Source organism: Dunckerocampus dactyliophorus, chromosome 4 (genome assembly GCF_027744805.1).
Source record: "Dunckerocampus dactyliophorus isolate RoL2022-P2 chromosome 4, RoL_Ddac_1.1, whole genome shotgun sequence".
Classification (NCBI taxonomy): Eukaryota; Metazoa; Chordata; class Actinopteri; order Syngnathiformes; family Syngnathidae; genus Dunckerocampus; species Dunckerocampus dactyliophorus.
In genome coordinates, this window is record NC_072822.1 from 21,453,074 (window position 1) to 21,471,070 (window position 17,997).

Here is a 17,997-nt window from a genome sequence, read left to right on the forward strand (position 1 = left end):
TGTCCTTTCAGTCACTACGCAAAGCTCATGACCATAGGTGAGGTTAGGAACGTAGATCCGCCGGTAAACTGAGAGGTTTGCCTTTCGGCTTAGCTCTCTCTTCACCACAACAGACCGATGTAGAGTCCACATCACTGCAGACGCCGCACCAATTCGCTTGTCGATCTCACATTTCATCCTTCCCTCACTTGTGAACAAGACCCCGAGGTACCTAAACTCCTCCACTTGGGGCAGGATCTCATTCCCGACCCGGAGATGGCACTTCACCAAGTCCATTCGGACTTGGAGGTGCTGATTCTCATCCCGGCCACTTCACACTCGGCTGCGAACCGATCCAGTGAAAGTTGAAGTTCACGGCTCGATGAAGCCAGCAGGTCCACATCATATGCAAAAATCAGAGACTCAATCCTGTAGCCACCAACTGGAACCCCTCAACGCCCTGGCTGCACCTAGAAATTCTGTCCATAAAAATAATGAACAGAATTGGTGACAAAGGGCAGCCCTCGCGGAGTCCAACCCTCACTGGAAACGGGTCCAACTTATTGCCGGCAATGCGAACCAAACTCTGACACTGGTCATACAGGGAACGAACAGCCTGAATTAGCTGGTCCAATACCCCATACGCCCACAGTACTTCCCACAGAATTCCTCGAGGAACACGGCCGAATGCCTTCTCCAAGTCCACAAAAGACATGTAGACTGGTTGGGCAAACTCCCATGCACTCTCAAGGACCCTGCTGAGAGTGTAGAGCTGGTCCATAGTTCATACAGGCCAAAGTCTCCCAGCTCCACTGTTTCAATCTCCAGCTGGCCACTGCTCCTCCTGAATCCGAGATTCAACTATCCGGCGGATCCTCCTCTCCAGAACCCCTGAATAGACCTTACCAAAGAGGCTGAGGAGTGTGATTCCACGGTAGCTGGAACACACCCTCTGGTCCCCCTTCGGTCTACCAATCCAGAGGTACTGCCCCCAATGTCCACGCGATGCTGCAGAGTCGTGCAAACCAAGACACACCTACAGCATCCATGGCGTTACGGAACTCCGGGCGGATCTCATCCACCCCTCGGTGGCCCTGCCACCGAGGAGCTTTTTGACAACCTCAGCCCCAGAGATAGGAGAGCCCACCGTGGAGTCCCCAGGCTCTGCTTCCTCATCGGAAGATGTGTCGGTGGGATTGAGGAGGTATTCAAAGTATTCTTTCCACCAATCTCCAACATCCCGAGTCGAGGTCAGCAGCACACCATCCCCACCATACACCATACTCCTGAGATGCCAAATGGTGGTCCAGAATCTCTTCGAAGCCGTGCGAAAGTCATTCTCCATGACTTCTCCAAACTCCTTCCATGTCCAAGCTTTTGCCTCAGCGACTGCCAGAGCCGCAGACCGCTGAGCCTGCCGATACCTGTCAGCTGCTTCCGGAGTCCCATGAGCAGACCAGCATAACAGGCAGACCTCTGTTAGGCAAAACCTTGCTCCAAACACAGACAATTGTCTCACTGTGCAACCTTACAGTTTAGCAGCAGTTATTTCAATTCAGCTTGCTTGGATATATGGTGTGCTCATGTTTACACTGTGTGGTGTAAGAATGCAAATGGCTATGGTATGCATGTTATGCATAAACATTCTTTACTCCAGGGGACGAGATTGTGATCTAATGTGAAGATGAGATCACTGTCACATTCACACTCCTGGTCAAAGAACATGAAATTCAATTACCAAATATTGAAGGGGTGTTGTTCAGTCAGGAGGAGATATTAAATGAATATTCACTACTATAAATTTAAATTTGAATATACAGACCTTGAATCCTCCAATTCGATGGTCTCTTTTGAACTCTTTTCCATTCTTGTACCATTTCAGTGTGGGTATTGGGTTGCCACTGGCCTGACAGCGAAACTTAACAGTTTTACTGGCTGGGACAGCATGAAGCTTTTTCTCCATTTTTTCTGGATGAGCCCATTGTGGGGCCATTGCTACAATAAACAGAGACAAAAAAACACAGAGAAGACATTATTAGGCTGACTTTCTTTTTTTATCAAAACACACAAAAATAAAATAAGGATCTCCTTATTGCCTGTTGAAAGAGATAGGACTCAATTATTCTATTGTGTTTTTAAAATGTGCTGAGTTTGAATTTCAGATGCATATCTGATTCATTCAGAGAGGCATAGTCAAACACCCACACCCTATACACATAAACACACACTTTATGTGAGCAAAAATGTACTTATTTAATACAGCAGTGGTAGTGGGTTAAAATGGATCAGACAACTTACGAAGCAGTTTTTGACTGCCCAATAGTTTAGACTCCTCAGAAGAAGATTCTTCGTCCTCATCATCGTCCTCTGATGAAGCCAGAGTATCGACTGTTTAAAAACAGGGATTTGTCAGTCATTTTCAATATGGTATTGGTTTATACAGAAAAATTTGCGTTACCAATGTTGTTGTGTGATTTTATGAGTCTCATTGGTTTGAGTTTTATAACGATACCTGTGACGTTGAAAAAGATGCTTTGGTTGCCGAAGGTCGTGCATGCATACAGGCCAGAGTCTGCCAGCTCCACTGTCTCAATCTCCAGCTGGCCATTGCGGATGCGCGTGTGTTCTCCATCCACTATGGCCACATGGTCTTTAGTCCAGTTGACAGGATGAAGAGAGTCCTTGATGGAGCAGCTTAGGTCCAGATGACCCCCAAGATAGAGCGTGAAAAGTTTTGCTTGCGTTTCCGTGGAGACTGAAAGGAACATTGAGGAAAAGTTACAGCCTGAACAGAATCAGTTAATACTGACAATGCCAAACAAGCACGGGGTATTCCATACATTCATTTATTTGTGGAGACTCGGCCACAAATATATTGGAATATCACAGAAAGATCTGGCATGTTTTTTTTTTTTAAGATTTGGCGCTATCTTGTCACCCTTGCTCACAAACAGATTACAACAGGGCTGTCTGTGTGTAACTTGTAATTACAATTCTGTACAGTTGATGGCATTGTTCCTCTGTATAGTAAGAGGTACTTCAGCTTGCTTTAAAGTGCAAGCTACAGTCGACAACTGGCTTGAAAACACAGTACAAACAGACAGACGGCCATCAAACAGAATGACAGTGTTATGGTACAAAAGAAAAAATAAGTACGTAACAGGTAAGTTAACAAATAACAACAGGGATTTATCCTTCTCGGGGTAACAACAACTAAGTGCTAACAACAAACACGTAACTTTAGCTGTAAACTGTACAAAGTGCCCGAAAGGCATGCTGAGTGCTCCAATTGCCCTGTTATACAGTATGTCTACCACTGTAAAAATGAAACCAATGCTCATAAGTCAATAACTTTGTTATTTTGTTAAATACAGTTTAAAAACATATGATAATGACAATAATGTCATCTACCTCCCCAAACCCACCGCAGATACTTGGCAGTCTTGTGGGAAACACTGAAACACAATAGAAAATGCAGCAGCAGTAGCAGGTCTAACTCAAACATTAAAAACACGAAACACAGAAGAAATGGAAACTATTGCTGACCTAAAACAATCAGACTCCACACAAAAGCGAGGCTGTGTCTATTTGAAAAATGTACTTTAATATTATGACCAAGAGACACTAGAAAAGACCTTCCTTGATTTCCTTCTGGCACACAGCCTGCTATGCCTCTTCCCCAAATTAAATTGCATCGTAAATGGGGCCCAATCACCAAATCGGCAAGGAGCTCCTTGGGAAACGAAGGTGAAATTCGATTACAGGAATGAAGAGCGAGGAAGCGTCACAGAGTGGGACACCTGAGCTCCCCTGTTCTAAATGACCACATAACCCAAGAGGGAGGGAGTAACCCAATTATGATGACACACAGTCCGTCACAATGGTGTTGTTTGTCTGGTGACAAAGGTAAGAAGCATTGATGGCCAACTTTCCACATATTGTTGCATTTACCAGAAGAGCACGGAGGGTTCACTTTTCAAATTCATTTTGTAGTAATTTAATTATTGATCAAAACTATGATCAATGGTTGAGTTCATAACATTCCTGAATACAATGAAAAACATCACATCATATTTTCAAACCAGTAAAGTCCCACTAGCAAAACAAAGCCCTCCGAACAAAAATGGCGAGGAAGCCCGGGAGAGTGAGCATGTGCACATGAGTGAGCAAGTGAGGGCCTGCAGCGGCAGGTTCTAGCGCCAGTTGCTATGGTGACCCCACTTGGGCCCAGTAAAGGTATTTCCTGGATTGCATATGTCTGACAGGCCCTTAATCCCAGCAGAAAAAGGGGCCAAGGGTTAGGATCAACTTTCTCTTCAGAAGCACAAGCAAAGGGTCCAAAGCAGAAGAGACATTTAACACAAGAAAACCCTTTTTTTTTTTTTGGGGGGGGGGGGGGGGGGGGGGGGGGGGGGGGGGCACATCCAGTGTGTTTCTGTTGCTGCCCTCTAAATGGAGATGCCACTGATAAAGCTGTGTCAACATCCCAGCTGTTAATCTAGCTGCAGACATCATAAAACGCCCAGAAAAGCTGTAAAAAAATGCTTGTTGTTTAATTGAAGACCACTGTCAAGACCATTTGTGCTTGAGGGACAAGACAACTGGGGGGAGATGTGACACAATGTAGTTAAAAGGTGCCACTAACTAAATGGGATTGTGCAGAAATGTCATGACAAATATACAACTTCAGTTTGTTTTCACCTATTCACACTGAGCTACGTGGCAACCTCTCCACATTTCTTTTGAATATGAGGATGTTTGATCTCAGTTAAGCCTCCTGGCGCTATGATTGGATTATACAGGATTAAAGATCCTGGCAGCCCAATGGGACAGTACTTCCAAATATTTGGGAAGACAATGATTGACATAATTTTAAATCAGCCTAATAAAAATCCTGAAAGGAATTCGGGCAAAGAGGTAAGCACGGATACGTTTTCAACGAGGGGTTCAAAAAAGCCCACTCGTGTAAATTCAGAAGAAAGAGATGGCGTCAGTCGTCGAAACACACTCTTGCTACGCGATAGAAGGCAATATGCTGCATGAATGACTTCTGGGATTTCCTGCTCCCACTGAAGTAATGGCTAAATGCAGCAAAGTCCGGCCGGTTGTGGCTCTGTAGTGGTGCACAGAGAAACAACTTTTCTATGCTTAAATAGCCACAAGCAATTGAAAAGGTAGACGATGTGTAGAAGGGATTAATTAGAGAAAAGTCAGGACAAGCGGGAAGAGAAAGAATAGGACAATGTCCATTAGCAAGCCCCCCCCAAACATTCACCAAGAGACTGTTTCTCCTGAAAGCACTCCAGTGGAGGACCTTTTCACTGCTAAATGAGCTGCTGCTCAATTAGCATGGATTAACAGTTGGGAGTTACAAGGTTTACTGTGCTGGGCACAGCTAACCTTCAAGCTCATCCATTATGATTCAAATGAGTTCAGCAACATTTAGCATCACACCACAACCTTAACGGGTAGCTCAAGACAAATAAGACAACTTAAGGCCCTGTCCACACAGAAACATTGCAAAAGGTTGAAAAAAAATTCACGTCCACACTATGCCAGATTAGTACATAGTTGCATGCAGATGGGAACGGATCACTGGGTGACACCAAACTATAGTAGAAGAAAAAAACGCATGCACATAAGTGCATCGTCTTCCACTTTCCAAGGCTCGCCTAGACTTAAGAGAAAGTGGACTTACTTCTGCGAATCATTTTGGAGTATAATACAACAAAATATCAGGAAAATGTCGACTATATTTAAAAAAAAAATACTGTTTCAGGGCACCCAGAAAGCCATTTCCGTGTGGATGAGAGGCTGAAAAGATAAAATAGAAGAGTATACCTGACACTGAACTCAACGTAAAATGCGAATCTGCATATTGGACAGCGCCATGTATTGATATTACACCGTGAGATAACCGCAATATAAATATTTTATACAAAACCCTGCACACTCTAAATGTCCCCAATTAAAAACGTTAGGAACAAATACTGCAAGGAAAAAGTAAAACATATGGAAATTGCATAATTACATAATCAAACAGAGTTTCCACTACATGTAATTGATAGTGGCACAGTGCCACAACAAAATAAAAGCCGCCACACCTTAAAAAGGAGTTTTTTTTTTTTTTACTTTAAAACAATGTTAAAAAAAAACACAATTAGTGTGAAAACAATTTAAAAATATCATAAAAATGTTTCACTGAGCTTTATTTTGACAAACATGCAACGGAATCGCCTGTCTGCCCTGTTGGCACTTGAGCATTTGTGACCAGACTGACGTTCACTTTGTTTCTTTGGTTCTTAGTATTTTGTGTTCTATTCAAACATGACACTTGTATTTAATGACAAATGAGCACACTGAGAGGAGATGTGCTTTGTAAATAAAGTACAGTTTAAATGTTCGCAGTCGCATAAAACACAAATAGCTCACCTCTCCACTCTTTTCGTCAAAGTGGCTTTAATAGTGCTGCAAGTTCGATATACCTGTGCTATCATAACCCTGGACTCTGAATTCATACAGGACAGATTTCTATAACAAAAATGTTTAAATAGTTATTTTGTTACTGAACAATTAATTTCCCGTGTAATCGTATCACTCTAAAACAGGCATCAAATTAAATGTCAAATAGTACAAAATGTTGTACTTTTGTACTAGTCACATAGTACTATTGGACTAAATAGGTCAAACAAAACAAACACATAGAGGATCGACATTTTAGACTCTCTGGTTAAGTGCTCTCAGCAACTTTGCCATTAAATTAACAGTTTTGCAATGTTCTCAGTTCATGTTCTGCTGGGTGTTTAAAAAAGTTAAATAAGTTAATAAATAAATACATTAAAAATGTATTTGTCATAACAAAAAAGAACTGCAGATGCAGCAGCGGCACGACCCGGCAGTGGCAGGCCGCCCTCCCATGCAGCCCACCACCACAGCTTCAAAAAATCCTTGGGGAAACCCTGTCAAACCAACCACATCTCTTTGCAGCGGTATCCATTTGAATGGTTGTGCAAGTGAGCGCTAGAGTCATTAAATGTATTTCTTTTGTGCAGGGAACAGTCTTTTCTTGTGTGAGCAACACACAACATGAAGTCCCAAGACAAACAAAGAAACATGCATACTACATGACAATTTCCACACAGCTATTTTGTTTCCCTGGTCAAGACAAAAGGAATGCAACCAATAGCTTCTGCTGTGATTGTTTGCAGACAGCTGAAGCCATCCGTCACCCAGCTGGGAAGTGGGGAAACGTGAAGCATTCCCAAGCTAAAGTCAATGGGGGAGCAGGAGAAGAAGTACAGAGGCGCATAGATAGTACCTGGCCATTTGGTGATTAAGAACTGAGAGGAGTGTAAATGCATCAGACAGCCCCCACCCAAATGGAAATGTATGGCTCACCTTGGAAGATAAATATTCTCCACAAAATGATGTTCCACAAAAGTGTATTATCTTTCCTTTATTTTGTTTTAAAGAATAACACTAATAAATAGATTTGCCGTCCATTTACTTCTCTTTCACAAACTAAATAATTTTTTTTTGGTAGTAGGCTCCCATGAGGATTGGACATGTTTACCTCAGCTCAGCTCAGCTCAGCTCAGCTCAAATACAATCTATGCAAGTTTATTTTAGGGTTTACTGCCCAAGAGAGCGCCTCTTGCTTAATTGTTCTGATTATAACACTGAGCTTTGCCGCTTCCCTCTTCTGACTGCAGAGTGCCAACACCCAAACCTTTCTACCCTCAAGTCGAGGCAGCGATTACACTGCTGGACCACATCCAAAAGGCACCTTTTTTGGGCTTTGGTTTCAGCACATCCTTCTCCTTTATTGGAAATGAATCAGTTTAGACTGTATCTTTCATAGCACGTCTTTGTGTTCACTGGTATCTTGGTCACTGGACCAAAAGGCTGCGCAGTAAATAAAAAGGATAAAAAATGCCATTACACTTATATATAATGTGAGTATTTATTACTCTCAACATTTCAACCTTTTCTAGTTAAATTATTTCCGAATTTCACCAGGAAGGCGACCTGGAAGAGCATCTCTAAGCTCCGTCTTCTTACCATTATGGCTAGTCATGACTCCTGCAACTTCTGCATGCTTCCACACCTCCCCTTTCACGGCGGTGATAATGCATGCTCCCCTTTAGTTACGACATGATTGTGCAGCTTTTGTGACTTATTACGTGATGTACCTCAATTATTAATGAATCAAAATAGCATCTGCTGGGTGAATATGTTGCCTCTTTTTATATTCTGCTATTTCTACAATCTGTGCCCTGCGATTGGCAGGCGACCAGTCCAGAATGCACCCCGCCTCTCACCCAAAGTCAGCTGGGATAGGCTCCAGCAAACCTCTGAGACCCTAATGAGGATAAGCAGCATTGAGAATGGGTGGATATTTATACCATCTCGAATTTCACAAAAAACTTCAAAAATATATATTACCGTCGCCCCTTGCCACTTTGCGATTCAGATTTCTTGGCTTCACTCTATCATGGTTTCAAAAATATATATTAATTAATAAATCAATGATTTTCAAGTATAAAAATGGCTAAATGAACTAAAATACATATATTGTATAAGTCCTTCAGAAGACGCACTCAAAGACGCTGTGAATAATGTACAGTACTCTACACTGGTCACTCGGGGTGTCACGAGACACCCAACTCACGAGACAAGACGATGCATGAGTTTGGCTACACGAGAATGAGTATAATGAAAAAATATGACTGGACAAACAAAGGTTTTTATTTCATCGAGTCACAAAACAATGCAGGTGCGTTTTGAAATGTTTATTGTCCAACAAAGTGACGCTAAACAATATTATTGTCAACATTTTTTTTTGTCCAAATAAACCACTGCTATGATAATAAATAATAATAAATAATATATCATAATAATGCAATATTTCCTTTAATATCCATCCATTCTTTAATATGTCATCTTTCACTCTGTAAGGTTGTATTTGTATGTATGTATTTTCTCAGTGGCAATTTGTACTGTCTCTCAAACGTTTGCAGCATTTCTTGAAATGCTGGCTTTTCAACTGTATTAAAGAGCAGTATTTCTTTTGCAATTAATTTCTGTGAACGCGCACAATTTTGTGCTGTTCCGTTTGTATTGCCGACCAAACGTCTTAGAGAGTATTGACTGTTGGGATGACGGCCAGCGTTTCCTCTACATGTAAGTGATCGTGGCACACCGTCACTACAAAATAAAAGCCGCCACACCTTAAAAATTAGTTGTTTGTTTTTTTTTTTACATGAAAGCAATGGTAAGTAATATATTGTATGAATGGATACACTTTATATGCTATCTACATACAAACAAAAGTGTTTGCCCCCTTTCTGAGTTTTGTTTTTGCATGTTTGTCACACTTAAATGTTTCAGATCATCAAACAAATTCAAATATTAGTCAATGACAACACAAAACAAATTGAGCACAAAATGCAGTTTTGCCATGCAGGCCGCTTTTGCCCAGTGCCTTTCTTACGGTGGAGTCGTGAACACTGATCTTAACTGAGGCATGTGGATGTTGGCTGTTGTTTTGGGGTCTTTTGTGAGCTTTTGAATGAGTTGTCGCTGCACCCTTGGGGTAATTTGGTTGGCCAGCCACTCTTAGGAAGGTTCACCACTGTTCCATGTTTTCGGCATTTGTGGATAATGGCTCTCACTGTCATCCCAAAGCTTTGGAAATGGCTTAATAACCCTTTCCAGACTGATAAATCTCAATTAATCTCAGGTGGATCATGCTGGAAAACTATAGCTCGTCAGAAGCTAAGCCAGCGTATGTGATTACTCACATTTCAACCTCATTCGACTTTCTGGCATCTTTGTTTACACATTTTGCCTGGCTCTCACTGCCTCTCTAGCAGCAGAGCTCATTTTTCTCCCACGGGCAAGCTACAACTGGATATCACGTTCATGCTAACTTACTTTTTTAAAAGTGTCACTTAACAATCTTGCTCTCTTGTTATCATTATAATACTTGGCTTGTCCTCAAAACACTAGATGTGTCTAAGTTGTTCAACATAAACACATAGTGTGTCCAGCTTTAAGATAGTGACGCTATCACAGGGGTCTCCAAAAAGTAGCTTTTAAGCTAGCAGTAGCTCGCCAGCTGATGTTGAGTAGTTCACCAAAGAATATTTGCTTCACCTCTTAGTATTTTGTTGTGTTGTATTCAAACATGACGCCTGTATTTAAGATGTAAAGATGTAAATAAAGATGTAAATAAAGTAAAATTTTAATATTGGCAGTTACATAAAACACAAATCGCTCACCTCTCCTTTTTTTGGCAAGGTAGTTTGAATAGTGCTGTGAATTGGATTCACCTGTGCTATCATAACACTGGACTCTGAATTTATACAGGACAGATTTCTAGAGCAAAAATATTAAAATTGTCATTTTGTTAAATGTGTTATTTTTAACTAAAAAAAATATATTATTGAACAATTAATTTCCAGTGTATTGCTATTACTCTAAAACAGGCATCAAATTAAATTTATGTTTGTGTCAAATAGTACAAAATGATGTACTTTTGTACTAGTGACATAGTACTATTTGACTAAATAGGTCAGGTAAAAAAAGGAGGCTCGACATTTTAGACTCTCACTTTAAATGCTTTCAGCAACTTTGCCATTTGCCACAACAGTTTTGCAGTGTTCTCGGTCCATGTGATGCTGGTTGTTGATGAAATAAAAAGTTAATAAATAAATACGTTCTTTTTCATTAAAAAAAATTAATTAAATCAATTTTTTTTAAATGCAGACACAGCAGCGGCACGACACAGCGGCAGCAGTACCATGCAGCTCACCACCACAGCTTCACAAAGTCCTAGGGGAAACACTGACAGCTCTGCATCTCGATGTGTAGATTTTTTCCCAGATTGGAAATCTGGGTCGAGTACCTCTGTTTGAGTTAGGTAAGTTTGTTTTGTTGCCTTTTATGTTGCTACAACTTTTGGAAAAAATTGGTCATACCGGCTCATTTGTGGTAATGGGTTCACCTTGCTCATCAATATTGCTCCACAAGGGCTGTGGCATTTGGCTTTGCAAGCATCTTTTCCCTCCCAATTTCTACTATGTTACCTTGCATTCTTCCTCACGAGGCTCCACTCTTTTGCTATGTGTATGCGGGTAGCCCTGTGTCCTCCACAGAGACAACTGTGGACTACTGTATGACTGAGAAGCGGTCTCAACCAGTTCGCTTTTGTTCTGTAAAACGTGTAGGTGCTGAACCAATGCACAGATTGAATCCGCTTCCTGCCTGTTTAGGGGCGAGAGAGAAAGACAGACATGGCAATATATGGAGGCCGGCAAAAATTATCAAGTTTGTTTTCATTTATCGTGTGTTTAATTTATTTATTTATTATCGCAAGAAATCTAATCACTTTTTAATCTTGTGACACCCCTACTGTGTCAGTGATGTTATTGTAATGTTTGGTGAGATACACAAACGCCAGATTTGATCGCCGAAACAAAAGGCTTTTATGGCAGATTTGAATTATCTCACAACAGGAACAACAATTCACAATAAAATCCCCAAATTGCTGCAGTAACCAACACCAAGCTACAACTCAATCTGAGCCCCAACATCACTACCTGTCCGCCCCAGGGAACATGTTTATAGCAACACACACGAGCATGTGTCTTATTTAATATTATTATTTCTACTATGTTTTCTATGCTCTAACAATGAAAATATTCCATTCATCAATAAGGAATCTTACTTTGCAGAAATTCAGTTATCACTGTTAGGTCTGGAACCACTTAACTGTGATGAACTAGGGATTATTGTATACTTCTAAATAGGGTTGTTGCCCCATGCCGTCCACTAGCGCGCGCTTTCACAACACGCTTTTCCACAGACACAGCGGGAGAGAACGAAGCAGACAGACAGCACTTACAGTATATTTGTCATTTCTGTCTGCTCGTTTGTGTAATTTTAATGCTGGGCCATGTAGCGTTCATATGGGAGCTCATGTTAACCGCATTTGTAAGCCAACCGAGACCCATCTCTTCAGATGATTGCGTTCACACTTGACCGAACTAAACCTACTTGCAGATTTCTTGGCAAACACATTAACCATGTTGCTGTCCATATATTCCACTCCATTCTGTAATTGGTGGTACTAAATGTTATATGTGGTTACCAATTGCCAAAGGCACATCCGCTGTTTTCATGGATTTTCACAATCACAAATAAAATAAAAAAATCCTGGCTAGGCTTTGAAGAGAAATGTTTTCTTCACCACAACGTTGCACAAATTTCCATGAAAATCAGTTTGTTTGTTGGTTATACTGATGACATGCTCCAGACTCCAGGAAAATGAAAAGTTTTAGTGTATACCTAGAAACTGTGACCTTATAGCTCTCAAAAATTCATACTTTGAGACATGTTTTCCAGAGTTTGCATTTTCCACATGGAAAACACAGTTGTGATGTTAACAAATGGCCAAATAACAAACACCATTTTTAACAGTTTTGTTTTCAAGTTTTGTGGCCTTGTGTAAATGGTCCCTTAGGAGGACTCAGTGAAGTGCACTCAAATAACACAACTCTGATGGGGGTGGAGGCAGAAAGACGAATGCGACAAAGGACAGATTTCACTCAAAGCTGCAGTGTTTCAAATACATTCCATTACAAAGAACAAAGCTTTGATTATCAATGGACTATTTCTCACAAGTTAAGATAAGACAGACCAAAGAGCTTAGTTCAACCAGTGTGATGTTTTTTAAAAATACTAGATAATACAAGTTTATCTATCACACCAACTTACCTTCATCTGGGTTGGCAGGACGGCACTGTGTCATTAAAACCTGGGCAAAAAGAGCCAGAAACAGAAGTACACTTGGCCTCATCAGCATCCTGTTGAGGGAGCTACAACTGTTGGCTTCTCGACGATTGGAACTCCATTCAGAACCTGACAGCAACAGGTCATTCGCAGATTTGAACTGCAACAAAAAAAATAAATTGAGTCAGTCTCTGCTGGGTCCAGGTTTGATCAAGAGATCAAACATTTGCTTGTACAGCATAAGAATGTGATGAAATGTTATTGTTCAGAATCAGGGTATGATGCACAGCAATTGACAAATGACCATGTAATGAACATAACAAGTCCACATTTATGTCAACAAAAACCCAAGGACACCGGAAAAAGTAAAGGAAACTGCTTTGAATGACTGCAAGGTTCAATTGAGTATTTGAGGTTTATTGCCATCTTGTACAAAAACACTGATAAGATTGTAGATAAGCAGTCTTCCTAGAGTTCAAGCAAAGCTAGAACAAATGCGTCTTGCGAAGTTTGAAGGAACGAGAGGTTTCTTTTGAGTAACTAATGAATATTAAGCCATGAAGGCTGTTGTCATGTTTGCTCAAGCCTTTTTTTCCCCAACTATTCCTTGCAAAATGGAGCACTGTGTGCGACCCACACACATCTGCTGGCATCATCAGCCCCCAGCATCTTAACACTTGCCCCTTCCCCCGTTGAGGAATCCGTTAACGACCAAAAAACCTCAGTATGTTATGTGACACCATTGTAGAGAGACATCATTTCGACGCTGAGAGATCTATCACCTAACATTTGGTTTTGACTGTTAGCCAGAGAGACCCACCAACCATTTGCTCTCATAAACTGCAGAGACATGAAAAAAACACAATTTGTGGGGCTACACAGCGGAAAGCTGGAAACAAAGTTCTTTACAACAAATTGTGTTGGCAGTACCAACACCAATTTATAGCTCAACTATGGGGAAAATTACTATTAATTACTCGATTCAGTGATATTTCTTTAAATATTACTTTTAGTGGGATGACACCCTCTCTCTCTGCGTCTTCTGGACTCCTGTTAACGTGCTAGTGTAGTACTGAGCAGGTTAATGGGGTCTGTGTGAACAAATTCCCATAATGTTCCATTTGAGACTGTAGTAGTGTAATATTCCTTCCAGGATTTCGCAGGCTTTCTTTGTGATTGGTGCTGCCTAAAGTACCTGACTTTGCAGCAGCTTTTTAAAAAAAGTTGCAGCAAAAGTTGCAATGGTTTGAGGCTTATTTTTTTAAATAACATTGCATCACCTTGTGATTTTACAGATTTGTTATCAATGTTTTAAGTGTTCTTTGCAGAGCTGCAACAATTAATCAATAAATCAATGATTAAACAACAATTAATCAACAACTATTTTAGTATTCAATTAATTAAAAAAATTTAATTTAAATTTAAAAATATAAATAGCCTCTGATTTCAGCCTCTCACATCGATAGATTGATAGCTAGAGCAATAGCTACTTTATTAATCTCCAAGAGAAATGTGAATATTTTTTATTGTCTTATTCATCCATGAAACCAGACCTATTATGTGTTTTAGGCAAAACAAGATATTCACACACATCAGCTTTGACTTTGGAAATCAGTGATCAACATTTTTGCCTCTTTTCCGATATGTTGCAGACCAAACCACTAACAGTTTGTGTTTGGTTCATATTGACTATGTCGGTCTAGGACTAAACCGATTACTTGATTACTGTAAATTCCGGACTATGAGACACTACCTTGTTCACACGCTTTGAATCCTGCATCTTAAACAATGATGTGGCTAATTTATGGCTAAAAGAACTACAGTTCCCAGGCTTACATTGCAGATTCATGAAGCAGTGAATTTGAGTAATAAAGAGGACATTAATAGCACGTTTTTAAGTCCTATGCAGCGATCATGTTTTGATCTGGGAAGTCTTAAGTAAGTTTGATCAGTGTTGAATTACTACAGCTTCTGCTTGGACTGCTTGGACCACAGCAGCGTCTCACGTCTCACTTGTCAGAGTGACAACAAATGACACCGGGAACACTGAGTGTAGGTAGGATTCCAAGGTTTGTAGTTTGTCTTTCTGTGTAAATATCACATGTTACAACGTAGACACCCGCACACCTGATTATAGACAAGTTTGGCCTATACATGTACATTTTTTTTTGCGGCTTATATTCAGGTGATCTTAATTCTGGAATTGATGTTCTCTGTTCATGTTCTGCTAGTTGTTGAAAAATGTTAAATAAATAAGTTAACAAATAAATTAAGTCATAAAAAAAATCATTTGTCATCATAAAAAAAAATGCAGACACGGCAGCGGCATGGGACTGCCGCCGCTGTGCCATACCCACCACCACAGCTTCAGAAAATCCTAAGGGAAACTGTGGGAGGGTTCACTTACTCCTTTAATTCCGCTATAGAACCAATGGCCCCAGGTGTTGACAGATGCACAGAGTAAACCCTCTTGTCATCCAGCCTGTTACAGCAAGAGGAGGAAAACAAACACGCATGTACGTCAATATATCGAGGCCGGCAAAATTATTGAGTTGGTTTTTATTTATTGTGCGTCTAACTGATTTATTGATGATCGTGATAGGCCTAGTTGTAGCCCTAGTTCTTTGTAACCATAATCCAAAAAAGCACAGGATTTCAACAAACCTAACAAAATATGCTTAATTTACATATTAAAGTCAAGTGCAGAGCACATTTTTGATTATTGACAGCAATTTATCAGTCCCCCCAGGATCTAGTGTGACCTTTTCTGAGATGCCTGATTTTGCAGTAATTTTCCCCCAAATAAATCTATTTTAAAAAATCTATAAAAAGTAATTTGTGTTGGTAAATGACAGACATTTGAGATTATCATCACACATTTACATCTCTGATAATGGAAGGAAGTGAGGACGTGAGTGGGCGATGCAGGGACATATTTGATTGGTTAGACAATGAACGTGCCTATTTGAGCGCTATTCGGGGACACATTTCGTTGATGAAAACAACAATGGTTGGCCAAAAGTTGGACGATTGGTTCACTTTGCGTGAACTGACATGATTGCAACATCATTAAAATCCTGGAGGATCTGAATTGCCGAAACCATATCAACAGCGTCTCTGTTGTCTGCAATCACATACCGCACTCTGTCTTGTCTAAAATTCCTCCTACATTTTTATCAATCAATGATTTGATAATTATGCCAAGCTCTAGTTCCACGTAAGCTTCAGTAGTTACCAGTAAGTAATGTCACATGTGAGTCAAAGCCCTAATTGATTTTATTTGTTCACCCACAGCACAGTCTGATTCAGCCTTGGTTTCTTTTAAGAGTTAATCACCAGTGAGTGTTGGTCTTCTAAATGGCCACAATGTTGACCGCCAATCTTTTTCACTTTCCGAGAACACTTCACTATTCCGGCAGCTGAGTTTGGCCAGAGGGATCCAAGAGTGACGAAGAAGCTTGGTCACCACAGCTTTGCAAGCAGTGACTCATGCCTTGGGATGACTCCAAGAAAATGTTTCTGCGGCAAGACCACAGAAGGCAGCAGAGTATGTTCCCTGTTCTCATCACTACCATGACCAGTCAGCGAATCGGAGGAAGTCGCTTGTCCGAAGTATGACACAAAGCTCTGTCATCCTTAACTCCCATGAGAGCAGGAGTCAAACTAAAAAGTGTTATATGACTCTCACACTCGGCACACACTCATCATGAACTTGGCTTCATACCACCCATATATCACAGGCATGAATTCTGTGTTTGATCTGAGTAGAATCATTTGTCTTTTTTTTTTTTTAATCATTCCACTATATGCAAAATTGTTAGATCCTTGCTACAGCTTATTCTACGTCTTGAGATAGGGTTTTGGTCAGTCTTCATAAAACTGCCTATACAGTGAATATGGATGCTGACCACATAAATAATTAAGGACATATAAGAAAAATTAAGGTATATACTAAGGCTAAGTATCATGGGAACAGAACAGAAATAAAACCTAATCTTTCCATTCAGTGTTTTAAAATCCTCATTCACATAACCTCAAAATCATATGAACACCAAACAAAGACTTTAATACCACTTCAGTGGTAATACAAATTTAATGACATTATGCACATTTTTCAATTTTTATGATTTTTATTTATAGTCTAGCCAGTTAATGTAAATGTTTATTTGCACAATGTCTTGTTGGTCCACAACAAAGTGGCAAAAAATTATAAGTTGTGTTACACATATTAATGAAAGAAAATGACATTTTAATTGTGCTTTACATTTTGAAAATGATTCATATCCCTTCACCATTTCAGGAACTGCATATTTGCACCACTCTAAAGGATGTGTTCTTGCACAACAGAGCATTTTAATCAACTAGAAGTGCATACAATACCTCCTAACATACATATACAGAATATACATATACAGAATTTTAGGCCGGTTGAAAAATTGCAAGAATTTACATTTTGCACTGCTGGATCTTAAGTAGGTTCTAAGTAGAGCTTCGAAACGCTTTGAAGAAATGGGAGTGAGACAAAAACATTTTTGAGTAAGCAATTTATTGCTAACAACCATTAAATTGAAATCGGCTGTTCATTAGCTGATCAAAAGTTTAAGACCACAGCCTTTCAAAGAAAAAATGTCATTTTTGTCAAAATGTCAAGCTGCCATTGTCATTTTTTTCAAACTTGAAACTTCTTAAAAGATCCTGAAGGTTATGAAACAAAAAAGTGCCGTCCAATAAACATAAAGTGGCTTCTGCGAGAGAAGGGTTTAAAGAACAAAAAAACGTCTTCAAAGGCCTCGTCTCCTTCAACGCCACAAAACTGCCCCTTTGGAATTTGCATGAGAGCACCAAAGATGGGACGTTGAAAAGGAAGGAAAAAATCCTGTGTGTTCCCCTAATCTACGTAAATACAACTGAGAACATTTGGGGATGAATAACAAGAGAAGTTTAAAAAAAAATGGACATCAGTTCCAGACAGTGGATGCCCTCCGTGAAGCCATCTTCACCACCTACAACAACATACCCACTAGTCTCCTGGAAACACTGGCATCAAGCATGCCCAAAGCAATTTTTGAGGTGATTAACAAGAATGGTGCAGCTACTCATTACAGAGTCCTTTTTTGAAAATGTTATTTCTATTTTAGGGAGACTTTGTGGGTTTTTTTTAAGATATGGTTATCAGCTGATGAACAGCCTATTTCAGTTTAATGGTTGTTTATAATAAATTGC

The 17,997-nt window shown here is 40.1% G+C and overlaps 1 protein-coding gene across 4 annotated transcripts in view; it reads right to left on the reverse strand.

The window, feature by feature from the left end:
* The window catches only part of fgfr1a (fibroblast growth factor receptor 1a), a 40,728-nt gene that overhangs the window by 18,539 nt on the left and 4,192 nt on the right, over positions 1–17,997 (reverse strand). For all 4 annotated transcript variants that reach the window (XM_054773364.1, XM_054773363.1, XM_054773362.1 and 1 more), the window contains exons 2-5: positions 12,760–12,934; positions 2,492–2,734; positions 2,278–2,367; positions 1,802–1,974 (exon numbers count right to left, since the gene is read on the reverse strand). In XM_054773364.1, the coding sequence (XP_054629339.1) occupies positions 1,802–1,974; positions 2,278–2,367; positions 2,492–2,734; positions 12,760–12,847 (594 nt within the window). In that variant the 5' untranslated portion in view covers positions 12,848–12,934. The remainder of the gene's footprint in view (positions 1–1,801; positions 1,975–2,277; positions 2,368–2,491; positions 2,735–12,759; positions 12,935–17,997) is intronic.